The sequence below is a fragment of the Juglans regia genome, chromosome 1 (assembly GCF_001411555.2).
Source record: "Juglans regia cultivar Chandler chromosome 1, Walnut 2.0, whole genome shotgun sequence".
Taxonomy (NCBI): domain Eukaryota; kingdom Viridiplantae; phylum Streptophyta; class Magnoliopsida; order Fagales; family Juglandaceae; genus Juglans; species Juglans regia.
Window position 1 is genome coordinate 44,868,607 of NC_049901.1, and position 27,138 is coordinate 44,895,744.

Genomic DNA, 27,138 nt, shown 5'->3' on the forward strand with positions numbered 1-27,138 from the left:
TAGGATATATTTGCTCAACCTATTTTTTCGTATCGTCAATTATATGTGATTTTATCAAGAGCCAAGACTTCATCTACAGTAAAGATTTTAATACAGCCAATATTGATTGAACGATAAAAGAACTCCACAAAAAATATTATATATAGAGAATTATTAAGATTAGCATGTTCAAATTAATGTTATACAGGTAACTAGATTTAATTTTATAATTTGAATTTAATTACTTAACCACAATTGCATATTTAGTTTAATTCTCTTTTATGTATGTTTAATATTGTATTCTTTAATTTCTTGTATTATTTAATTGTCTTTGCAATTCTTTACTTTAGCTAGAAGATTTATTATACTTATACATTTAATGTCTTTGTATATGAGCAACTTTAAATATGCAGATAGTTTATACATCAATAAAATATATCACTCCAAGTACAAGGAATTTGAAAATGAAAATGATTGTGACAAACAAATCAACCAAACGAACAGACCAATGCTCACCAATGAAGTACCAAAGTCTAATATTGATTGATCCAGAGGTATAATATTTATTTGTATCTATTATCTTTTTTTTTTTTTTTTAGTTTCTCATAAACTGGGAAGGAATTGAGTTAGGGCAGGTTTGAGAGGTGAGATGAGAATTTTGTGTTTTGTTTTGAAGTTTAAAATATTATGTTTTAATATTATTATTATTTTGGGATTTGAAAAAATTGAATTGTTTATTATATTTTGTATGAAGATTTGAAAAATGTGTAATGATGGGATGAGATGAGATGAGAATTTTGTGTTTTATTTTGGTTACCAAACCTGCCCTTATTCTTTTAATACCTAAAAATAATTTAAAATAAACAAAATTATTATAGTAAATTATTCATTACAATTTTTAATAGTAAATTATTTGTTACAATTTTTTATACTATACAGGGAAATCGACTTGCAAACTATGATGTTTGATAAAATATTGACTCGCGAGATGACACTTTACACATTTTTCGATCATATTATATTAGCAATGCATATGTGAGGCGATTCGATCCGAAGCACAAAATTGAAACACATCAATATTAATGGATCTTAAATTTTAGAATGATAATTGAGGAAGTTCCAGACGATGAAAAACAATTGTAGCCACCAAAGTACCACCTCATCCCGTTCAATGAGTTAGAAGCTTACAAAGACTCAATTGCAGAAATAGGTAATTTACTCTTTATTTTGCAATCTTTAATTATCAATACATTAAAATTTTAAATCTTATTTATCAGATTTTTTAGCTGATGCAATCCATATCAAACCATGTAAAGAGATAACCTCAGTATATGGATCAACAACTATTCAAGAAATATATGTTATTAATCAAAGGTAAAATATTTTTGGGGTTCTTGGCTCTTTTACAATTGCGTTTCAAGTTTCAACCTTAATTTCTTGCATATTCTATTAATTCTTTTTTCTCCCAATTTTGTAGCTTAAATTCCATATGTTTAGCTATATGGGGTCGATTTGTGTGCAAGATGAATGCCAAAAAAAATCTCGAAAATAATTACGGCTAAGCCAATCATACTTGGAACAAGGATAAAAGTTGGTTCTTATAATGGTATTTTTAATAATTAACAATCTTATATATATTTTTTTTGTATCATATATGCTTGCATTAATCGTAATCTATATTTCCAATGAAGGATTATCTCTTTCATCACGTTCAACAAGTGTATTTACGATCAATCCTCTTGTTCCTGAGACAACTTCATTACAAGAGTGGTAATTCTCGCAAATCAATCATTATTTCTTGATTCATTTATATTATATATATACTTCAAATGTAGGTTTTGTACTGCTTGCATATTGACATCTCCATATTTTTCTTTCTTATTTTGCATTTTCTTTATGAATTTTAATGGCGGTGATTAATGATTCATTACCTGAAAATATTATTGCAAAATGTTGAAATCTCCATCTACATCTTTATCTTCTGTTGGTATTCGAGAAATAATCAAGAATTGCGATGTTGGTGAGTTGATCAAAAGTTTGTAACCCATGGCAGTAAAATCTTATTCTTAGTAACAAATTAAGATATTTATACAATCATTTTATCTAAAATATTATTTCTAATATAATGTAGAAAACAAAATTTTAGATAATTGTGATTAACTTGCGCCAGTTATTTTTTTACATGTTATGTATTGGTTATAACAAATGAACTGAGTATGAATACAATGAAACATTCATTTGTTACTATTGCAAAAACCAAAACATTTCTCAACTACGGTATGTATCTTTCAAATTTTTTGTTTGATAATTTATATCACAAATTTAATGTATTATTCTTATTAATTCTAACAAATTTTTAACTTTATAAATATGTTTATTTAGCGTTTTCTCTCTTATTTTCCAAAACCCAATATAATATTTTAACTCAAACCATTTAGCTATTATTTACATAATTCTCGCTCTAAATTGAATATATGAATGTGGTGAATATGATCCTATATTTATTGAAATGGAGGTTTTTTCTTTTATGAATGATCGATTTTATTTGGGCTCTAACCACTTCATGTCCTTTTGAAGTATGGATTCAATTATATATGATTTGAACTTCTTATATATACAAATATTATAAGAGGCAGCGCCCCAAATATATTATATAAATGTAGGACTTGAGTCCACCTATAATAAAATGATTATAATATATATATATATATATATGCTTGAAATGATTGATCTAAGGGACAACTGTAACATTAACTAGTTATATTAATATTGGAGTATATATATATATATATATATATATATAAATATATAGGCTGCATGCATGGCTTTGGATATTCTAATTGAATCATTACATGATATATATATATATATATATATATAGCGACCTAGGGAAAAATGCATAAGCTATAACCTATGGGGGGAAATGAAGACTAGCCAATCCCCCATAATCATTTTCAAAAGGCTAATAATTAATTTGTAGCCAATGTGGGTCTTAACATGACCCGGCACGACTACCTTCTTAACCTATCCAGTACTCTACGTGGGTTACACGCCAAGCTAGCCTTCCTTATTATGCATGTGGCTCTGACATCATGTGAATTAGTTCAAGTTGACTAGGTTAAAAGTAGCTAGCAGGCCAATATATATATTAATTATTAGCACCCATGAGTACAATCTTTATAACTTACGTACCCATGATTTGCATATACATATAAATATCGACTCAACGTGCGAGCATGGGACTAATTAATTAGATGTTACATTGGATATATACGCACGTACGTACGCCATTTGAGATGAGATTATCACTAGATCAGTATATATACTGGCTAGCTAGCTAATTTGCGACCTGATCATGAATCGATCGGCTCCACTAGACTAGTACATACGCAACTTGCATTGGCTACCTAGCTAGGAAATGTTTTAAGTTCAGAGATCAATCCATAACATGATGAGTATGATCACAGATGCAGCAAGCATATATGCATGCACCCTGATAAGAACGGTCAAACAGGCGCGCGCTAGCTAGCTATATATCAGCTTTAAACTTACAAAATTAGGAGTTGGCGTAGTTTCAGAGTTTTGTACGTTCGCGCGTATAAGATCATTATAAATTGTAAGTTACGTACTTATATAATTAAGCTCCCATTAAAACATGATGAGCTACGGATTATTGTTAATCACGTACAGATCGAACAACGAATTCATGTCAATTATAAATTAGAAGTACTACTTGATCGATCACGTACGTACGTTCCCCTAATATTGTTTAGTTTAGTAGAGATCATGATCGTCATGATCATAACATATAATATTTCATTAATTAACAAATTCCAATGAGTCTTACAATTAATTAACGATTATGAAAGGCCAGACGGCTCATGATGATCAGTGTCGAGTCATAAACCAATATAATTAAGCAGGCGGCTGGGTCAAACCAAATTAAGATCGATCATATCTATCTCTATCCAACACATATATAATATATGATCAATACTTACTGCAAGTTTTTCTATAAGATCACATATATTTATATATATATATATATGTAGTTATTAATATATATATATATAAGTTGCATATATATATATATATAAGTTATGCTTGTGGCGCTCTCAAAACCTATGTGTGATTTGGAGAGAGTCACGACGCCAAGGCGTGGATCACATAGATCACACATCCCAAGTGCAATGTGAAAGTAAGTGTGTGCAAGCATACAACTTAAAAGTATACATGTATAGACATAGCAGAGAAGTAAAAAGGAGCAGTTGGAACTGCTAAAACTACCAGAATTTCAAATTTACAAACTCCAACAAAAATAATCCATAAACTAATACAGTCATCCGACTAAATAAGAAAATGCAACAACACAGTAACAACATAAGGAAGAAGTCTCCAGGTCTTTACTCCTCTAGTGGGGTCGGTCCCTCCTGTTCATACCCATCCTCTGCATCAAAATCTACAGTTTCAGAAACGGAACCGTAGGTAGGAAAACCACAATGAGATTTTGCAATCTCAATAAGTAATCAACTTGCAATAACTAAGAGTTTAAAACATGCACTTATACAACCAACAAAGTAAGACAACCATACAAACCAAAGACCACAAATCCATTTCTTCCACATTTTTCCAAAAATATCACATTTAAACAGAACACTCAAGCCAAAAACCTATTTGGCCAAAAACCCAACCATTTATTACGCATGCACCATGGTCTCCCCTATGGACCATGCACACACCCCTTGGCTCTCTTCGTCACACCACGGGTAATGACCGTGCATGTGACTTCGTAATGAGTGATGCCCAGCTCCGCGCCCAACGCATACGTGACTAGGCATCCTCTAGCCCTCGCCAGTAGAGAGGTCACGGAGTCGGCATGAGAGCGTTACCATCTCGTCCGAGCCCGTTGTCGCCCAATGACAACTCATGTGACGTCACTCAGTTTATTATGCTCCCGAGTGACCAGAGGAGCTCTACCAAGATAATAACCCATCTCGACTTGGGGTCACGATCCACATAAAGTTCATACAATCATTTTGGTTACGCATGCACCATGGTCTCCCTTAGGGATCATCTGCACATCCTGGCTCTCTTCGTCACACCACGGGTAACAACCGTGCGTATGACTTTGTAACAAGCGATGCCCAGCTCCGCGCCCGGAGCGTACGTGACCAAACATCCTCTAGCCCTTGCCAGCAAAGAGGTCACGAAGTCGGCATGAGAGCGTTACCATCTCGTCCGAGCCCGTTGTTGCCTGACGACAACTCATGGGACGTCACTCAGTTTATTACGCTCCTATGTGACCAGTGGAGCTCCACCGAGATAATGTCTCATCTCGGCTTAGGGTCATGATCCACATAAAAGTCCATACAATCATTTTAGTTACGCATGCACCATGGTCTCCCCTAGGGATCATCTGCACACCCTGGCTCCCTTCGTCACACCACAAGTAACAATAGTGCGTATGACTTCGTAACGAGCAATGTCCAGCTCTGTGCCCAGTGTATACGTGACAAAGCATCCTCTAGCTCCTGCCAGCAGAGAAGCCATGAAGTTAGCATGAGAGCGTTACCGTCTTGTTCGAGCCCGTTGTCGCTTGGCGACAACTAAGGGGACGTCACTCAGTTTATTACGCTCCCAAGTGACCAAATGAGCTCCATCAAGATAATTCCCCATCTCGACTTTGGAGTCGCGATACGCATGAACCCACACTATATCACCAGTACACCAAAATCCAATTTTCAATTCACACAATATGACATAACACAACACAGTTAAATAATCATAACAAATAGTAATTACGATAAAGATGTAGATGCATGACAGACACTATATTAGATGACATGGTATAACACACATCAGACAAGTGATTCTGGCTACACTCTGCTACTGAAGAATATGATTCTCTTAATATTACTATTGGCTGTAAAGATTCTTGCTACAAAACTATTAATGTTCTCACTAAAGTTCGGTTTGGATTAGAAATTCATCTCATCTCATTATTACAACTTTATCATATTCTCACATAAAATATAATAAACAATTCAACTTTTTTAAATCTCAAAATAATAATAATATTAAAAAATAATATTTTAACAATATTTTATTCAACTCATCTAAAATCATCTCAACTCATCTATGAATCCAAACGGGACCTAAGGGTGAATAACAAGAGAATCATTTGATTACTTTGATTAGCCAAATTACCAACCCTAAGCTTAAGGAAGAATAACTCTAAAAGCACAAGAAAACCATGGTGAAAGAGCACCATGAGAAAACTGCTAAACCCAAAATTAGCCTTAATGAAACTTTAGAAAGATTCAACAAGAAGAAATCCAAAGAAATTTCTATAAATGATCTAGTACAATATTGTTTTTATTAAAAAAGAAATTGTTGAACTCAAGACTGAGTTGAACAATATCAAAGTTGATAATAACTCTCTTAAACAAGAGTTATTACTTTTAAAAATTGAAAAACAGTTTGATCAACAAAATGCTTTCAATACTGATGAGCAACAAGATGATGGTGATGACCCTAGTCATCAAGAACCTCTTTCTAATACTAATAAAGTACGTTTAATTGACCGTTTTAGTCATATAAAATGGTTTTTCAAAGTAAAGATTATTGTTTGCCATGAATTTGAGTTCAAAGTTGTTGCTTTGATTGATTCAAGAGCTTATATGAATTGTATCCAAGATGATAAAATTCACAGCAAATACTATGAAAAGTGTACTAAAAAATTATTTTATGCCAATGGTAGGGGTGGGTAGCGGGCCTCGCCCCCGCTTTCGCTCTGCCCCCGTTCAAAGGGGAAGAGCACCTCGTCCGTCAGATGCAGGGGGCGGGTGGCCCTGCCCTCATTCGACCTCTAAGGCGGGGGCGAGGGCAGGATAGGGGCGACCCCCGCCCCGTATTATAAATATATATAAGTATATATATATATATATATATATATATATATATATATATATAACCCATGCATGAAACGACGTCGTTTCATGCTTGGGGTTTTTTTTTAAATATACCCATAATGAAACTACGTTGTTTCGTCAATGGCAAAACATTGTCATTTCATTTTTTGTTTAGGATCCCCCCTGGTGAGATCACTCTCTCACTCACCTAGAATCTCTCTCTCTCTCTGTGTGTCTCGCTCCGTCACTCGCCGGAGAGAGACACAAAGTCGGCCTTTAGCACCGGAGGGCGTGTATTAGATTCATTTCAGAGTTCATTAGCTCCTACCACTGTGGATGCTTTGATTTGCATGAAGAATTGGATCAAGGGAACTCCAATTCATGTTCCGGATGTTCTTGAGTATGAGGAGACCGACGTCGAGGAGGAGGGTGGTGATCAGCCTGGATCTAATATTTATTTGAATTTTATTTTCTAATTTCTTATTAATTAATTTATTTTCATTTAATTGATATTCATTAATTTCATTTCAAATTTTATTATTATAGTGATACATGAGACGGCGTCTACGGCTACCTCCGATGCAGTATAACTTTGTATTAGACCCACCATTGCCATAGTTTGCACAATTTGTCATTTATTTGTTTTTTGCATTTATAACTTTATATCATATTTTAGTATCTAATTATTTTGCTTGTATGTATTTTAGTTTTTATATTCTCAATATACATATGCCAAATCCTAATGACCGATCTATGCTCATCTGCCTCATCTTCATCTTAAATTCCAATTGCCCAACCCCAATCTCATCTTGGTTAGTACTTTTAATATTTTGTATTTTAATTTTTTAAATTTTGGTTTCATTTTATAACTTTATAATTCTAATTTGTTTTCTTTTTAACTTATTAATATTTCAGGTTTTATAACTTATTAACGTTTATGATCTTGATTTTAAGTCTCATAGCAGTAGACACAACTCACCACTCAGTGAACTCACTACCACAGTGCGCACCCCAAACTGATCAAATTGAAAAGTTATGAGTTATAATTGTTAATTTACAATTAAGTGTAACGTTGATATAATAGTTAATAGTACAATTTGTAATATTTAATATTTTTAGAGGAGTTTGTAATATTGTAATAGTTTAAGTTTATTAGTTTTCTTAGAGTCTTAATTTGTATAATTGTAAATTGTAATTTGTAATAACTTAGTGCCTTAGTGATGATTATTACTTAATTAGTTAATAGTTGAAATTTAGTATATAATTAATAGTTTTATCTATATATATGTATATATTTTTTCAATTTTTAAATATAATTATGTTTTAGTTAAATTGTGGGCCCAAAAATGGATTATGGGCCCAAAGTGGTCCAAAATAAATTTTCGGCCATTTAGGGTCCAGAAAAATGAGATGGGCTGAAGGCCCAATAGGGGGCGGACGGATGGGGTCCACCCTCGCACCTCGGCGAATGGATGGGGTATGGGAAAAATTTTGACACCCACGCCCATGTAGGGGCGGGGGTGGGTGGAGCACCCGTAGCCAATGGTTCTCAAATGAAGATTAAATATGAATTGAATAATGCGCATGTTTGCCAAAACAATGTTTGTTTTAAAATTCCTTAATTTCTTGTTAAAAATATGACTGAAAAGGTGATTCTAGGTATGCTTGTTATATCGTTTTTATATCATTTTCTTACTGAACGTGATGGCATTACTACTGACCCTTTTGGGTAGAAAGTAAAGTTCGACTTTGCTTCAAAATTTGATATCGATACTAATAAAGGTTTGAATGCTTTGATTTATGCTAAGACTAAACATTTAAATTTCCTACAACAGAAAATTAGATACAAAAAAAAATTGCTGAATAATTATGTGGTAAATTGTTACAGTAAAAAATTGATAGTTTTAATAGCAAAAAACTTCTTGTTGATGTTTGTTCTGACTTTCCTACTGTTTCTGGCATAAAAAGAAACATATTGTTGATTTACGTTATGTTAAAGATTTTTTTTTAAAAGAATATTCCTACTAAAGCTAAACTTATTCAAATGAATAATGAAAATTTAGAATTTTGTAAAAATGAAATCCATGACTTGATTCCTAAGAAAATCATTAGGCATAGTAAGTCACCATGGTCATATGCTACTTTCTATGTACAGAAAAAAAATACTTAAAATAAAATCAAAACAAATTTATATGAGATAAAAAAAAAATAACAAAAATAGATAGATGATATGAGATAAAACATTTTCACTATTCAAACAAGGCCACCCCTGCACTTGCATCTTCGATGACTAGGTGATCATGTAACCAAATCATAGTATTTTAAAAAAAATACTTAAAATAAAATCAAAACAAAAAGAATAAAAAATTTATAACTAACGGTATGTCCGTCAGTAAACGCGGGGTGGCCCACTAGCATAACCCACATATATATATATATCTTATATTATAAAAGCCGCTATAGGTAAATGAACAGGAATGAACAGTGTCTTTGTTGGACACTTCCTTCTTCCACTTCTATCCCTTTATGTCCGGTCGTATTACAGTTTTGCCTTCTGTTTTGTTTGTTTTCCCTTTTTATTCCTCGATTTGTAACTGCTAGGTTGATTTTTGTCCCATTTTATCCCCATATTTTTGGCACATTTTCCATTTTCTCCCCATGTTGTGACCCATGGTTTCTTTTTCTTTTTAGGTTTGATTTGGGATCATGAGTCTCAGTTACATTTTTACTCTTTTGTGGTTCGCTGGTTGGTTTGTTCGGTTCATTAATGGCCTTTGCATGATTGTTTTTTGTGTATAGTGATTTTGTGTATTTTTTATGAGCGTGAGGAGATGTTTAATTGGTTGATGGGAGCGTTGGAGGCCAAAACTCTCGGTTGTTGTTCTTGGCTATCATATTTTGGAGGTGAGATGCAAAATAAGAATTTCAGACCACACACACACACACACACAAATCCTTTCTCACATTCTCGGCTCCCTTTCCCTCCCAAGTTCTTTTTCTCAACTCAGACATCCTCTTTTTTTTGTCTCCTTGCCTCACGTCCCTTGCCGTCGTCAGCAGCTGTGGAGCAAGCCGGACAACATCCCTCCTTTAAGCAACAATAGCTCTCTCTCTCAATCTCTCATACGTTTCCCTCTCGTAGCCGTCACCATTGAGCTGCCAACCACCATCTGCAGCAAATCCAGCCTCCGGTTCAGCCTCGGACCACCATAGACAGTGCCGGCGTCACCCACACAGCAAGCTCCACCATGAGATCCAACCTTCAACGCCTTTCTCTCTCCTTCTTTGTTTCTCCGTTCTCCCATCTCTCGGCCGCCACCCATGCCCCCAGCCACCAATGACAGTCCAAACCTTATTGCCAGCCACCAACTGATAGTCATGGGACTACCTTGAACCACCTAGGGCTTCTTAATTGGTTTTTAATCGAGAGCAAGAGTGAGAGAATCTGCAACAATGGCGACGTAAAGGAACCCTACCAGAAGCTATAGCCCTCGTCAGCAGAGCAGAACCCCGCCACTCGGTCGCAAGTGATACGAAGATGAGCATCGCGAAGGCAGGTCTTTCAGAGATTGTCGCTCCCCTGTTCCTTTTGGTTTGCTGGTCCGCAATCTCTCCCTTGACACAAGGTCTCTTCCTTGCTTTGTCAAGTCTTTTTCTTAAGAGAAAATCTTGTATTATTATCCCTGTTTGTGTTGTCTGATTATCGTAATATTATTTCTCTTTAAATCTTCACTTTAATTATTTTTTAAACTGTTAATATAATCAGTAAATGCTCTCCTGTTAAGGAATGAAATGTTTGAGATCTTGGACTACGATGTGCAGGATAGAAGACCTTAGGATTCCATTTGAGTGATATGGTCCAGTGAAAGATGTTTATCTGCCAAAGAACTACTATACCATGTATGTTTTTCATTTGTAATATATTTGTGCTGGCTATTGGTTGCTTATTGTGTGTATTGTATTGGTTGCTTTGATTTTTTTCTTTATAAGTGATAAATGGTCAATTATGTTGTATTAATACTCTTAAATATCTTGAGTTAAAAGAGTTTTATGTGTTAAAATAAGAATATTAATCAGATAATGTGAATTAACTTTGTTTGGCAATTGAAATAATATTTTACATCTAATTAACTTTCATTTCCTATAGAACCACTTATCATATCTCCAAAATATTGCAGAACATTTCAGAAAATGAGTGGATCATCCACCTTGGTGCAGAAGTAGATCAACTTCGACAACAACATCATAAGAGATTCCCACCAAACTACGCAGCTTCTATTTAAATAACTTAATGAAACATTGGCATGACATCTATTGTTGGCTAAAAAAACTGTAATATAAATTTTCATGCGTTGCTTATTCACTAAATTTGCATGAATTTATGATATGTTTTAACTTTGTACTATTTCACTTGGTACTTTATGAACATATTCTAATTACTTTTGTATGTCTACTTTGCCATCCTATGTACTTTATCCGATTTATGCATCCACATATTTCTCACCTCTCGATGAATTTGAATGAATGCCTACCAATATCAAGATTTATGTTTCTGTCCATTGCATAGTCAATCAGTCAGTTTATGTCTATTTCTAGCTAAGAAAATGATTTACACACAATGTTTTTCACAACACTTTACACAATTGTATTTTAAATGAATAGTATTTTTGTAAAACATATTATAAAAGTAACATCATTTTACAAAAATTCTCTCATTTTATAATATCATCATGCAATGTGTTGTGCAATGTATTGTATGTATATCATTACTCTTCCAGCTATAATTTGTTTTTACAAGAAAGTTTTATTTTAAGGAAGAACTTTCCTATTCTTCCAACTCGTTTACCCCTTACTAGTATATATATATATACGTGCGTGTGTGTGGGCATTTGGAATATGAAAGTAGAACCTTGAAATATATAATTTATTATTTTTTTCCTTTTGCCCTTTTAAATCATATTACATTAACAAGTAGACCATGCTAGCTAGTAAGAAGAAACTCCTAATTTAGACCTACACAATTTGCTTAACTTTGATGAAAAATCATGTATTAATTAATAGAGTTATAAATTGAAATTATCATGCTAAATAGTAATCGTATATAGTAAAAAGTTGATCTCCAATGTATCATAATCAGACTATTGCTCATTTCATGGACTTGTCACAACTCTTTCTATGCCGACAATCTTAAACATTTCCTCAATAAACTAACGAAAGAATTTAAGGATAAACTCAACTAACAAAAAAGCTACAAGAACTTAGGCAACAAGTCGAATGAAAAGAGAAAATAAAAGAAGAACAAAAAGAAAGGTTAAGAAAAAAATAAATAAATAAAAAAAAGAAAGAAGAACGAAAGGAATGAAAAAGCCCTACACTCCAAAAACACTCTTCATTTTGCTCCCCTCTTCCCCCCACCCCCTCTCTCTTTCTTTTTCTTCCTCTTATATTCTCACATAGATCATCAAATTCAAAAACCCACAAAATTATTCTCTATTCTTCCAAATTTCTCCTTACTCGCTCTTCTCCAAGTACCACCTACAACAATCCCTTCATTTTCCCCTTCTCTGCTGTTCTCTGGTTTTCTCTGTTTCTCGTGCTCCAATTGTACCAATACAGACTCATAATATAGCACATATAGATATTCATATATTCTCTGCGGGTTTTTTTTTTTTTTTGTTTGTTCTCTGAGGTTGCCAAGATGAGCGGTGGTGGGTCCAATGTTCCAATCCCAAGCAGTGTGAGGAAAATGATCCTGAACATCAAGGAGATCACGGACAATCACAGTGAGGAGGAGATTCACGCAATGCTCAGAGAATGTTCTATGGATCCCAACGAGACAGCTCAGAAGCTCCTTCTTCAGGGTACGATTGCTTCTATTTTCAGCTTGCATGGATTTTTGATCCTGGTCGTGTTTTGATGTTTCTTTTGCGATCCATGTGTGGGGGCTCCGTGTTTTCTCTTCTGGGTTGTGTTGGTTTAGTGTTGTTTTGTAGTGGGTTCGATTTGATTCTGGGCTTGATTAAGGTTTGGTTGTGGATGAAGTGGGAATCTTTTGGGTTTGCTCTGATGGGTTTTCACTGTTCGTTTACTTTTTGTAAGGCTAAGTTGGAGATTCTGATATCGTCTTTATGTTTTCGACACCTTTCTATATCAGGAAGGAAAACACTTTTTTTGTTTCGTTGGATGTAGAAATCATATTTTGGACTTTTTAAGGGTTTATATCGATAGTTTGATTGGTGTGTTTGATTTTTATAAAGCAAGGACTAAGTTATGAAATGGCGTTTTATTTTACAGTCATTGTTGGGTTTCTGATGAATTGCTTCCAAATACATGTTCTTCTAGAAACACGTTATTGCTAGAAATCATGTAAGTAAATTTACATGCTTTTGCTCAGAATCCCAAGGAAGAAAGTAAAACAAATCTAAAAACTTCGTAATCTATTGTTCTAGTGAAGTGGTGATTTCAGCCTAACCAGTTCACTGAAGATGAAAAATCTATGTTCAATGTTTTACCAAATAAACTCATGATCATTTTCTAGCAACCAAATTGATTGTTGTCATGATGACTGAATTTTTGTTAGAAGCCACACTGAATTGCAGTCTTTAGTGTTCTTAGTGATACATGTCATGGTTCTGGTTGCGAAACATATCTAGTTCAAAAGAATTCTTTTTTATTGGTGGCTTTTCAGTTTTTATCAATCAGTATATTGATTGCTTTATTTATTTTTATAAGTAATAATTATTTATCAAAAAGGCAAAATGCGCAATCCAAGCACACAGGCCAATTACACAAGAAGTATAAAAGGGAGAGAATATATTGATTACTTCGCGCAAGATTCTGTATTGTAGTTATTCAGAGAAAGCACTTTTTTGATGGTTGATTTAAACATTCCATTGGAGACTGCTAGTTTTACATGTGGTTTGTGTTGTATATAATTACGAAGTGGTCCACCATTAAGTTTTCAATTTGTTGCGGGTTTGTTATAGTGATATATCAAGACCCATTATTTTTTTTATAAGTATCAAGATCCATTTTTGTATTAGTAACTTACTAAAATTGTTTTCATCTGGTAAAAACATTTGTTAATCTCTTATGGATTCTTAATTCAAGCGAGCATTTGGCAGATTATGGTTTCTTGTTTGCGTCACTTTATGTTTACCTAATTTTCATCTGATATGCCCTTCATAATTTGAATGGTTAATAAATTATGTTTACAGTGTTGGCCATATAACATGTTCTTTTTTCTTGCTTTTTTTTATTTTCTTTTCCTTCTTGACCAAGTTGGGACGTGTATGTGATGTCCCTCCCATTTGGCCAAGTGTACCAAACAGGAGGAGAGACAAGATTGGATAGATTCCTTATCTCTCCTTTGTGGGAAGCCCACTATCCGGAAGTAAGCCAGAAATGGTTAGCTCGAGTCAGCTCATATCACTTCCTTATTCTTTTAGATTGTGGGGGTATTCACATGGGTCGCCGGTATTTCAAGTTCAAAAACATGTGGCTATCAGCGGATGAGTTTGTAGAGATGGTGAGTGCTTGGTGGTCATTATATCAGTTCATTGGTACTCCAAGTTTCATTCTTGCAGGCAAGGTAAAGGCGTTGAAACAAGACTTGAAGAAGTGGAACTTGGAAGTTTTTGGTCACATTGACAATCAGAAGTCTACACTGTTGGAGGAATTGCAAGAGATAGAGGGGCAAAGAATTATTGGGAGATATCTCGGAGGAGGTGGTTTTGAGGAAGGGCATGATTATGGCAAACTTAGAAAGAGTTCTGTTGTTAGAGGAGACTTCATGGCGTCAAAAATCCAGGGCCTTTTGGTTGAAAGAAGTTGATAGGTGCATTAAGTTCTTTCACAAAGTGGCTAATTCACATCGGCGTAACAATGCTATTGAATCGCTTCAATTAGGCTCTCAGGTGATTTCTTCTCCTCTCGAGCTAGAAAACCATATAGTACACTATTATGAGACCCTTCTCACAGAATCGGCTTCTTGGAGGCCGAAGCTTGATGCCTTGGCTTTTGAGGCAATTGACTAGTAGAGTGTGAGTGTTCTAGAGAGACTTTTTACTGAAGAAGAGATTTACAAGGTCATCTCTGGTATGGCTAAGGATAAAGCACCGGGTCCGGATGGTTTTTAATGGGTTTCTTTCAAACTTGTTGGGACATTGTGAAAGGTGATGTAATGCAGGTTTTTAGTGAATTTCACTCTTTCCAAAAGTTTGAAAAATCCCTTAATGCAACATTCATTGCTCTCATTCCTAAGAAACACGGGGCTTCGACTATTGAGGACTTTCATCCAGTAAGTCTGGTTAGTAGTGTGTATAAGATTATTGCGAAGGTCCTTGCCAACTGGCTTAGCCCGGTGTTGGAGCATATTATTTCCAAGTCTCAAAACGCATTTATTCGGGGGAGACAAATTCTTGATTCGGTACTCATTGCAAATGAGTGCTTGGACCACAGACTTCGGGAGGGAGGCACATGTGTTCTTTGCAAGCTTGACATGGAGAAAGTGTATGATCATGTGAGCTGGGAATTGCCCTTATACTTGCTTGAAAGGTGTGGCTTTGGGGTTAGATGGATTTCATGGATGTGTCATTATATTTCACGGGGATTGCGGCAGGGAGATCCTCTATCTCCATTTTTATCTGTTATAGTTATGGAGGCTCTAAGTAGGATGGTGCAGGCTGCTGTTGGGGGAGGGTTTTTAGCTGGTTTTCAGGTGGGCAATGGCTTTGGGGGCCCTACTATCATCTCACATCTTTTTGTAGATGATACTTTAGTCTTTTGCGAAGCGGATAATAGCCAAATCTAAACTCTACGAGCATTGTTACTTTACTTTGAAGCAGTGTCAGGGCTCAAGGTGAACCTTGGCAAGTCTGAGATGGTTCTTGTGGGTGCGGTCCCTAATATCTTCAGTTTAGCAAGCCTTCTGGAATGTAAGGTGTTTTCTTTTCCAATGAAATATTTGGGCCTTCCGTTGGGAGCAACTTTTAAGAATAAAGCTATTTGGGATGGGGTGGTGGAGAAGATAGATAAAATGTTGGTTGGTTGGAAACGAGTGTATTTATCAAAAGGGGGCTGTCTCACTCTTATTAAGAGTACTCTCTCTAACCTCCCCACATACTTTTTATCTTTGTTTCCTATGCCTGCAGGGGTGGTGAACAGGATGGAGAAACTATTTAGGGCATTCTTATGGGGAGGCATGGGGGAGGAGAATAAACTTCATCTGGTTAGATGGAAAACAATTTGTGCCTCAGTTATGAATGGGGGATTGAGAGTGTGTAACTTGAGAACTTTTAATAAAGCTCTATTGGAAAAATGGCTTTGGAGATATCACTTGGAGGAGGGATTATTGTTGAAGGAAATTATTGACATTAGATATGGTGTCGCTAGGAGTGGTTGGTGTTCCAATGAAGTGAGAGGGGAGGTATGGTGTGGGTTTATGGAAGTTTATAAGGAAGGGGTGGCTATGCTTTGCAAATCAAATCCGTTTTGTAGTTGGCGAGGACAATCAAATAAGTTTTTGCCGGGACATGTGTGGAGATCAAGCTTTGGAAAGGGCTTTTCCGGCCCTACATCTTATTGCAATTAACAGGGAGGCGTCAGTGGCGGATGTGTAATTATTTTCTCATGGCTCGTATCAGTGAAACATTCTCTTTAGTAGGGACTTTCATGACTGGGAATTATCTACCGTTGCAGAATTTTTCAGCTCACTATATTCTATGGGGACTCCTATAGCACAGCGAGATAGATTGAAGTGGAGGTCTAATACTCACAAGTTATGCACAATGAAGGTGCATTATAACATCTTGACAACACAAGATCATTCTCCGTTTCCCTGGAAGAATATTTGGAGGTCTCGTGTGCCTTCTAAAGTAGTATTTTTTGTTTGGAGTGCCACCCTTGGGAAGATCTTGACCATGGACAACTTGAGGAAGAGAGGATGTGTAGTCATGGATTGGTGCTATATGTGTGAAAACTGAAAAGAATGGAGAATCGGTGGACCATCTCTTACTACACTGTGAGGTAACAAGGGTGTTGTGGGATGAGATCTTTCAAAGGGTTGATGTTGCTTGGGTTATGCCTACGAGGGTGGTGGATCTGTTGGGTTGTTGGAGGAAAGATGCAAGGTTGTCATCAAGTGGCAGCAGTATGGAAGATGATTCCGTTGTGCATCATGTGGTGTATTTGGATGGAAAGGAATGCGTGCTACCTTGAAGATAAGGAACACACATTGGCTGAGTTGAAGAATTTTTTGTTCCACACTTTATTGTCTTGGCTTTCCGCTATTGTATTGCAGGGGGGCAATGTTCATGATTTTTTGTCTTTAATTTATCGCATGTAGAATGTATTTAGGTGTTCTTCTGTATACTTCTTGTGTATATGGGCTATGCATATTTCATTCATTTATATAATATTTATCTCTTACTTATCAAAAAAGTATATGATGTCCCACAGATACATTTCATGAGGTCAAACGGAAACGTGACAGGAGAAAAGAGGTAAGAGATTTCTATTGTAAGTTCACAATGGAACAAGGTACTTTTGAGTTTGCATATTTGAAGGTTTGGTTTTATAGGTTTGTGACATGGGCTATCAAACCTACCTGAGTTATCACTTTTATCAGATTGGTGCAAACATATGTTGGCCATTAACCTTTGATTGAAAATGCCCATCCACTTTATCTAATGATAGTGCCTGTAATAAAAAACAATGGCTCGCCAACCAACCCCACAGACAAGCAGACACAGCAGAATTCTGTGGATTTAATTGCATGCCCTTGTACCCAGTTGTTGTGATCTATACCATGCATCACTTTAGTGGAATACTGGTGGAAGTACTTGTTAAACGTTAGTTAATAAAAGTTGTGATCAGATTTTATTTTATTTTTTATTTGGTAAACAAAATTGTTATTAATACTCGGAGTAGGCTAGAGCCCAAGTACCCAGGACGTATACAAGGGAAACAATAAAGTCATGAAAGTTCATGCATTTAGGTGCCGTTTGGATAATGAGATGAGATGAAATGGTTTTAGATGAGTTGAATAAAATATTGTTAGAATATTCTTTTTTGATATTATTATTGTTTTGAGATTTGAAAAAGTTGAATTGTTTATTATATTTTGTGTGGGGATTTGAGAAAGTTGTAATGATGAGATGAGTTGAGATCACTCTGCAATCCAAATGGGGCCTTATTGATAATCTAGTGATACAAAAAATTTATGAAAGTTCATGCCGTTAAAATCAGTTACAATCAACCAATGGAGTAAAGTATTAAAAAAGAAAGTACCATAACAATTGATCAGAAAAATTAAAAGTGTAATCTATACAGGTGGAATATCTATGCAATGAAAAGGGCTACAAAGAAGTTTGTGCATGATTTGATTTTTTTGTTTTTTATATCCAATTCATTTTGTTTTACCCGGTAAGGGTATCTGAAGAGAAGGTGATGAAAAGTGTTGTCTTCCAACATAGTTGTGGATTTAGTTTTTTGGGAAAAGAGAAGTGAGCAGGAACTTTTTTTCCTTTTAGGTTCTATAATTTTGTGACTAAAAGCAGCTGCTTGTATATTTCTTTTTTTTTTTTTATAAGTAGCTGCTTGTATATTTCTATGATATTGTTTGCTTACAAGTGCTTGGATAGTGATGAGTATTTGTTATGTTTTTCTTCAGATACTAGCTCTAACTAAGGTTTCTACTTTCAATCTTATATTTTGGCAGAATCCATACAACAAAGAGTCTGCAGAATCACGATGGAAGCCAGACATGCAGGGGCGAGGGGGTAGGAGTGGTCGAGTGAATGTTGCACCTCGTCACGTGTCACATGGTGAAAATTCTTTCAAACCAAGACTGACTTTAGGATTATTGGGTGGAATACTTATTGGCTTACTCCTTTTTAATAAGTTCGGGTTTACTTTGTTGCAATTAGCTGTCTTTGTTTGTTAAGTATCTCTTTTACTTACTTTTTGGGTGCTCGGGCTGTACCTTTTGAATTATCTTTAACATAACCTCTGATTACTTTAAAAAAAGTATCTACAAATATACTCTTCCTTTGAGTATTACTAGCTTACTTTTGTGCGAAAGATATTTCTGTGCTATTGGCCTCACTGTGGGGCTGAGGAGTTTGCCTCCCTGCTGGTTCAGATTATTGTATCATTGGGTTCAGTCATATGTCAGAACAGCTAAGCTAACTTGCTTCTTTCTGCCTCTTTCCAGATACTGGTGATGGTAGGAATTCTGGTCCTGGAAAGGAGAATGGAATCAATCAAGCTGCAGAGAAGGCTGCCATTCAATCTTTACCAACTTCTCAGGACTCAAAAACTAAAGATAAAAGTCTGGTAACAAGGTGGTTACGGTTTACGAAGTCCAGCTCTCTTTATTCTTGTTAGGTTAACGGCATTGTAGTTTATAGTTCATGTTAAATATCCCTTGCAGCTCTGCACCTGTGATTGCCAATGGCCCCTCTGGTGGTACTGAAGAAGGCTTATCTTCTGTTCCTATTACTAATTTGGGGACTGCACTGCCTCCTGCTTATGCAAACAAAAACTCTACCATTACCTTTGCAACCGGGGACTCGCACGGGCAGCCCTCACCAAGTTCCAGTAACTGCTCAGTGTCAACAACACCATCCTCTTCATCTGCAATCTGTTTCTCATCCTTGGACCCTGTACTGGTTCCATCTAATGATTCACGGCTCCCAGGTGCTGCGGGTGCAATTAAACGTGAAGTAGGCAGCAATCGACCTCCTGGTGAACCAAATGAAATTATCCTTGCTGAGAACAAGTTAAATGCTGGTCAGGACTCTGAAAAAAATTGTACTCAATGCAATATTTTGATTTCTTAAGGATTAGATTAACACCATTAGGTTTTGTTAATGACTGACATAGCAGCCTCTGAGTCCGAGATTGGTAGCTCTTCCATACAAGGTAAGGTGCTGAGCAAGTCCCGAGGAGCAGCGAAAAATCAGCTTGCCGAGTCTTCACAACCTTCATCTACATTAAATTATAGCAGCTCATTGGTTACTCGACCTTCATCTAATTACAACAGCCGGTCACATCAAATAATTGGCCCTCAGAAAGGTATATAATTTGGAAACTTTCTTTTGTCTCAATCTTTCTATGAGATTTCTAAGGATTTTAGTTTAAAACCAGAACCCTTCAACCCCAAAAAAAAAAAAAATGTAAGGATTAATGAAAACAAGTGTATTTTACTATTGCATGTGTTCTGTGTTAAAAGGGTTTGTTTGTATCAAAGCTTAGTTGTGATGAGAATAATAACGGATGTTCTTTCTTGATTGCCTAGAAAGAACATCTGTTATTTTGTCATCTGTTTTCTGTCTCATTGTCTAGATCTTTTGAATGAATTGATTCCATTTCTTAGGAATATGCTTATCAATTTTCTCAGCTATAAATTAGGAAGTTAGATATGTTTCAATCTTTGGGCTAATTACTCTTTCCATATTCAATACTATTTAATTATCAGTCCGAATTTTTTGTAATGTGATTTGACTTTCTCAAGACTTTATGATTTCTGTCTTCAACAGTTGGTTCTAATAAGGAATGGAAGCCAAAGCCAACAAATTTTAATGTTGTTCAAGGTTCCGGAACAGCTGGTGCAGCTGCTGCATCTGAGGCTCCTATTGTTTCCGTTGAAGCTACTGATCAGACACTGCCTGAAACTTGTGTCCTTGATGTGGAAGAAGCAACTTCAAAGCTGCAGAAGAATCTGAAGGAGTTACATCTTCCACAGCGTCAACTTGTTATACTTCCAAATCATATCCATGTCCCTGAATCTGAAAGGACCAAGTTGAATTTTGGAAGTTTTGGTAGCTTTGGAGTAACTACAAGTTATGTCAGTGGTCCTGAGACTGACAAGAGCTCTACATCTCTTTCTGAAGCTTCAGAGGATGTTGGAGAAACTGTGGAGGAACAGGCCTCAAGGTTTGAATTTAAATACTTTGTTTTAATGTACTCCTTAGCAGTTCAGATTTCCTTGGGATAAGCTTTGACTTGTTTTCTCATTGATATAACCATCTTAGAAGTGGCTGTAGTAGTGAGGTACTGTAGTAGTTTGATTATTCAGTATTTTAATGAATCCATTGATAATTTGTTAATAAGGACCTAAGGTTTTCTGGGTTATGGATGAATGCGGGCATGCGTGAGAAATAATAATACTAACTTTTAATAGTTGCATCTTCTAGCTTTTAAAAGTTTTGGGAGTTTTTGAGTTTTTTTTTTTTCCTTCTGTTTTAAAAGTCGGGGGTAGATTTTGTTAAGGTATTTAGAAGAAAAAACAAGATACCTTTTGTTATTCTTTTTTCAGATTTTTGTAGATACCCAAGTATTTAGATTGATGGAGTCATTTTTTTTTTGTAAGTAATTTTAGATAGATAGAGTTAGAAGACGCTTTTCACATTTTTGAGGAAGATCAAGAATTTTTTTTCAAATATTTTAGGAGGGCCGAAGATATTTTTTTTTTCCAATTTTTCTTTGAAGCCATGTGGTGGAGTTTATTTTTTAGGGGTCTTGTGGTTGCATCCTTAGCACTTTTTAGGATTTTGTAATGAAGGGAAATTATAAAGAGCCCAATTTACTCTGCATTTGAATAGTGTACCATTTGTAACTGAGAGAACCAAACTCACTTTTGGTCCTTGCATTTCGACCTCTAATGTACTCTGCATGCATATTCTGCTATATTGAGTTTCATCTTTCACGTTTTACTTAATTATGTCACTGGATCCAGCAATCAAAATGCCTTGGCAACTGCTGAGGAGGGAGATTATCCTGATCACCCGCAATCACCTACAAATGTACGAGAAAGTTTATCACCTGGTAATGATGTCTCATCCAATGCAATCCAGGAGTATGATGAATCCAAGCAGAAGACTGCATTGCCGCCTGAAGGCCATCAATACCCAGGGGTTCATACTTCCCCAAACTACAGTTTTGGTTTTGTGCCTCCAATGTTAGGGACTCAGCTTGCACCGTTCGAAAACTCTGAGTCTCAAGCACGTGATGTTCCCCGTCTTCCAAGCTTTGTTGTGAGTCCTCAAACCTCTGTTCACCTTTGTTATATGATCATCTAGCCATACAAAGTTTACATTCAAATTTTTTTCTAGCCACATTTAAATTCCCAGTAAGCTCAAAATTGAACATGTTGATAAATGTGCCACATATTCTGATTTATTTGGCTTATCATTTAAACTTGATGCAATGATGGTCATTTTAATACTGATTTCACCTATAAGAAAAGTGTTAGCACTGTTTTCCGAAGTTCTGTACTACTTTGGTTGACCCTAGGTTAGGCTCTAAAAGTAATTACCAGTGGTTATAGTTGCCTTTCTTTTTTTTTGATAAGTAATTTTATTTTTTATTTTTTTGATGAGTACCTTTCTGTCTATTGGTCCTACAACTGTTTGATCTGATCTATTTTGCGCAATCTTATTGCTTCGGGTGTTGGTAGTGATGGTCATCTTTCTCCTTTCCCTTCTCCTGGGGTTGCCACCAAGTACACCGGGGATGTTGTAGTATTGCCTCTGCCAAGTTCGAGTCTCCTCAATAAGTTTACATTGATAAAGCACCTTAGTTTATAATTTACATTGAAAAAACTACTGATTTTTATCAGTATCTTGCTGGAGAATATCAATTTGTTGAGTTTGCATAAAGCTTTGCATCTCGATTTAGTTATTTATGATTTCTGTGTGTATTACGTACTTCCAAGAATATATTTCTATGCTCCTTTTAATCAGTTTTTACTTTCGATGATAGAATAAGGCATGGTATATATATTCATAAACGAAAAGGCATGATATACTTGATTATGGTTTAATAGCACCATAATCATAGGATTGGCGATTAGCGCAAGTTTGCTGCTCAATTCTTCAAGAGACCATAGATAGGCCCAATCAATAATATTTAGGAACGATCTCAGCCAATTTGATCATAGCAAATAGCACCTTGAAGTCACGGCAAAAGGAAAAATTATCTACATCGGTGTGGTTTATGTAAGCCCTTTATGTGGTGGAGACAACCACCTTCAATGATAACAGAAATGCATGCCTTGAACAAGTTGTGGCAATGTACGCATGACATTCCCTTGCACCTACAGGTGTGATTGTGATAACGGTACTGGGATCAACCGCAACCTTTCCTTTAAGAACATTATTGTATTGCTGAAAATAATGCTGATCGCTAATATTACTGGAAATAAATTTTGAACTGGAATAACCATTCAAATTCTTTTTTTTTTTTTATCGGTGAATAACCATTCAAATTCTTGATGTTTTGAGGAAGAGATTTGCTTCAAAACATGCACTGGAACATATTTTGATATTTGTGTACCTTTAAATATTTTTTTCTATTGTATTTTTATTTGCAGGGCGGTGTCTTATCTACAGCAAGTCCAACACCGCTGGTTACTCAGGCTGCGGGGCTCATGCAAAGCTCAATGGCTGTGACTCAGCAGCCAGTTCCCGTCTTTCGACCACCTGCTGGGGTTCATATATCCCATTATCCTCCAAACTATATTCCATATACCCACTATTTTTCTCCATTCTATGGTCCACCACAAGCCATCCACCAATATTTGGGCAATGGCGCATTTCCTCAGCAGCCTCCTGCTGGCAGTGTATATCCAGCTCCACCAGCTGCAGCTGCCACCGGGATCAAATATTCACTTCCACAATACAAACCGGGACCTAACACGGGAAATCCAGCACACATTGGAATGCCAAGTGGTTATGGCCCTTATGGCTCCTCCCCAGCGGGCTATAATCCCAATTCTGCTGCAACTGCTGGAAACTCGACCAGTAATGAGGATCTTACTGCGTCCCAGTTCAAGGAGAGTAATGTATACATTAGTGGGCAGCAGGTTAGCTTTTATTTCCTGTTTCTTTTTTGTTCTTGTCACTCATCGATTATGTTTTTTTTTTCTACATAAATAGGTATTTTAGAATACCTAATGCTATTTAAACACTCATTTATCATGTTACATTTTAATACGCTTAGTGTTTGGGGGCAGTTTTCCCGACACATCATAGATGGGGTGGGAGATGGGTCCAAGATAAAGTTTTGGCATGATGTGTGGTGTGGAGAAAGTCATCTTAACATTGCTTGGGTTAAGAATGTATCGTGTTATAGCTATGGTTCTCTTTGGGAAGTGGAGTTTAGAGTGGCACAAGGCTGAGAGTTGGACCTTTTCAATTCTTTTTAGGCTCAGTTGCATACCACTTGTTGGCGTATCATTTTTGTATACTTCCTAGGTAGTTGGGTTGTGCCCCTCTGCAGTTCTAATTAAATTTCTGCATTATTTATTTAACAAAGTTGCATTCCGCTTGTTTGAGATAGGGGGTGAAGACAAGATGCATTGTGCCTTTTCAAAAAGAGATGTGTTTGAAGTTAAAGTGTTCTATGGTGCATTGATCCCTCATAACAATATTACCTATCCATGAAAGCCCATCTGGAGGAGTAAGGCCCCCTTGAGAGCGGCTTTCTTTATATGGATGGCTCACTAGGGAATATACTAACCTTGGAAAATTAAAGGAGACGTTGTGGTAATGGAATGGTGCTGCAAGTGCAAGAGGAACGGGAAATTACTCACACTGCTAGATATCTAGCACTTTGTGGCAAGTTGTTTTTGGTTTATTTGGGTTAGAATGGGTGATGCCTAAGCATGTGCTAGGCCTTTTAGTGTGCGGAAAAGGACAATTCGATAGTCACCATAGTGAAACCTTATGAAAAATGATTCCAATCTGTTTAATGTGATGCATATGGGAGAGCTTGAAGATAGCTTAAGGAAAATAGAGAACCTCAATGCTTACATTTTTAGTACACTTTATTCCTGGATGGCTGCTCACCTATGTTTCTCTAGCTTTATATTTCATCATTGTCTTGATCTCTTACTTTTTCTACTTAGTGGTATCTGATGTATACTCCCTTTTTACCTGGATAGTGCCATTTTCTAATTAATAAAGCTTAGCTTATCTTATAAAAAAGGGCTTAGTTTCATTAGAAAAAATTGTTTTAAAATGAGAAAGTAATATGATAGTGGAAGCAATATCGGAAAGCTGGACCTCCTTGCACCTTTATATGTCAAATTAAAATTTAAAAAATAATGGCAAATGCTCACGAACTCTGTGTTGATGCTGAAATGAGGAGTTGGTAGCAGCACTTGAGATTGGGGCACTGTGATGTGGAGTGGTAACCATGAACAGTTGATATGGAAATGGTTGAAATGTAAAGTTGAGAAAAACACAGGAATTTGAAAAAGAAGTTAGCTTAAATTCCGTCTGCACACATGTTTTTATACTAGGGTAGCTGCAACATAATTACAAAAATACCCTTAAGCTATAAGAGTAACAAGTCCTTGTTCAAAATATGACAACTCTAATGGTGGTCATGTTAAAATTGTGTTTTGGGGTGGGGGAGTTTTACATGGTGCATAGATGTGGCGGTTGCTGTGGTAGTGTTGGATTCTATTTTTGGGTGACAGTTTAGATCAAACATGCAAGTGTATGATCCATGCTTAATATAAAAAGTTAAAATGCATAAAATCTTTGTTCATTTATGAGAGTTTGTAGCGAGAATGTAGTGCCCAAGTATGCTCATTGATGTCTTGTGGTGGTCTGTTGGTTTGCCAGTGCTATGGTTATGCAGGATTAATATCCGATTTTTTTTTTGTTTTCTTTTTTCATTACAACACAAATGTATTTTTTGTTTTTTTCAGAGTGAAGGCTCGGCTGTATGGGTTTCTGCACCCGGACGAGACATGTCCAGCATACCTACCAGTTCATTTTACAACCTTCCACCTCAGGGACAGCATGTGACTTTCACCCCAACACAGGCTGGCCATGGCACCTTTCCTGGTGTCTATCACCCAGCTCAAGCAGTAACGGCAGCAATGGTTCACCCACTTCTGCAACAGTCCCAGTCCATGGCTGGAGCTGTTGATATGGCGGGACCCGGCGGTAGTGTTTATCAGCAGCCTCAACAAGCACAGATCAATTGGCCAAGTAACTACTGAAACATGGGCCAAGTTTTCTTTTTCTTTTTTATAAACATAAAAAACAAGAAATTCAAGTCCAATCTTAGGATTTTATGGGGGAAATCCAACAAGTTTGGATGGAGGGACACATCCAGAAGATACGATGTTGACTGGATTTGAGTATGAAATCCAGTAAAGGAGGCTGCAAAGTTATAGCAGTAGTATCTTCTGATTGCTTGGGTTGAGGACATAAAGGTGCTGTCCACATGTAACCGATATTGACTATTTTTAAGTTAGTCAAGTTAGTCATGTGTAGGTCTTCTCTTCTAGCTGCTGCTATATGGTTTCACCGTTTCCCCATATTGAATAGTTCCTTTTCCCCTCATGTTTTAAGTTTTCAAGTCTTTCAACTATAGAGTTTACTGTTGAGTGGTGGGAATCTCTTTCATTCTTTCTCTCTTTGATGTTTGAGGTTTTAAAAGGTTCTTGGAAGGTAAGATACAGGTTGTTGGAGAAACTTTTCCATTCCTTTCTTTTGTCCTTTGCTGTCGTATCTGTAAAAGTGAATTTTGATGGCAAGCAAAGGATTTATGATGACTGTTGTATTGTTGAAAGCGAAAGCTAACAAGTCAATTGTTTTACTTGATTGATATATCATGGATGCTTGCTTAATATATATATAGGATTTTGAGAGAAAGTGTAGAAGCGCAAAACTTGACAATCAAGTGCTTTCTGGCCCATTTGTATTTGAATTGCTCTCTCTCAAAGGTGTTATTTTGGTTTTTATTATTACTCTGAAAACGTGCTAAGCTTCTCTCAAGGACAAAAGTGCGAGAGATAGTGCGAGTTCTTTTGCAAATTATGTCTGAGGAATTTGATTACTTAAAAAAGCATATAAAATTGCAATAGATTGGACATGAAGCTGTAAATGTTTGGATCCTGACGATCGCACAAAGTATATGTTGTTTGGTTGGCAACTAATCATTGAGGGATGACTTGTGCTGTGCCTTCCGTTGTGGGTATTGAAAGTATTGGCTGCCAGACTCCCCCTTTTAGCTTTAGCTTTAATCTTCTAATGATATCTCAGCTGAAACAATATCCCCACACGGGTATTGGAAGTAGCACCTCTATTAATAGTACTGCTAATAGGAGGAGAAGTTCACGTAAAAAGCTGCATGTGTCGTTCACTGGCATTGATCCCTCTGTGGTAGAAAAAAAAAGTTAAGGAAGCTGGGGACAGCTCTAGGAAGAGTTGGAATCCCAAGTCTA

At 36.1% G+C, this 27,138-nt stretch overlaps 1 protein-coding gene across 1 annotated transcript; it reads left to right on the forward strand.

Moving 5' to 3' along the window:
- Positions 1 to 12,279: 12,279 nt before the first annotated feature.
- LOC109000754 (GBF-interacting protein 1-like) lies at positions 12,280 to 26,254 on the forward strand. Its single transcript, XM_018977744.2, has 10 exons — positions 12,280 to 12,751; positions 17,349 to 17,392; positions 18,610 to 18,715; positions 19,105 to 19,234; positions 19,324 to 19,682; positions 19,779 to 19,967; positions 20,432 to 20,828; positions 21,631 to 21,928; positions 23,266 to 23,757; positions 25,612 to 26,254. The coding sequence occupies exons 1-10, from the start codon at positions 12,589 to 12,591 to the stop codon at positions 25,906 to 25,908; spliced, it is 2,475 nt and encodes an 824-aa protein (XP_018833289.1). The 5' UTR covers positions 12,280 to 12,588; the 3' UTR covers positions 25,909 to 26,254.
- Positions 26,255 to 27,138: the final 884 nt, after the last annotated feature.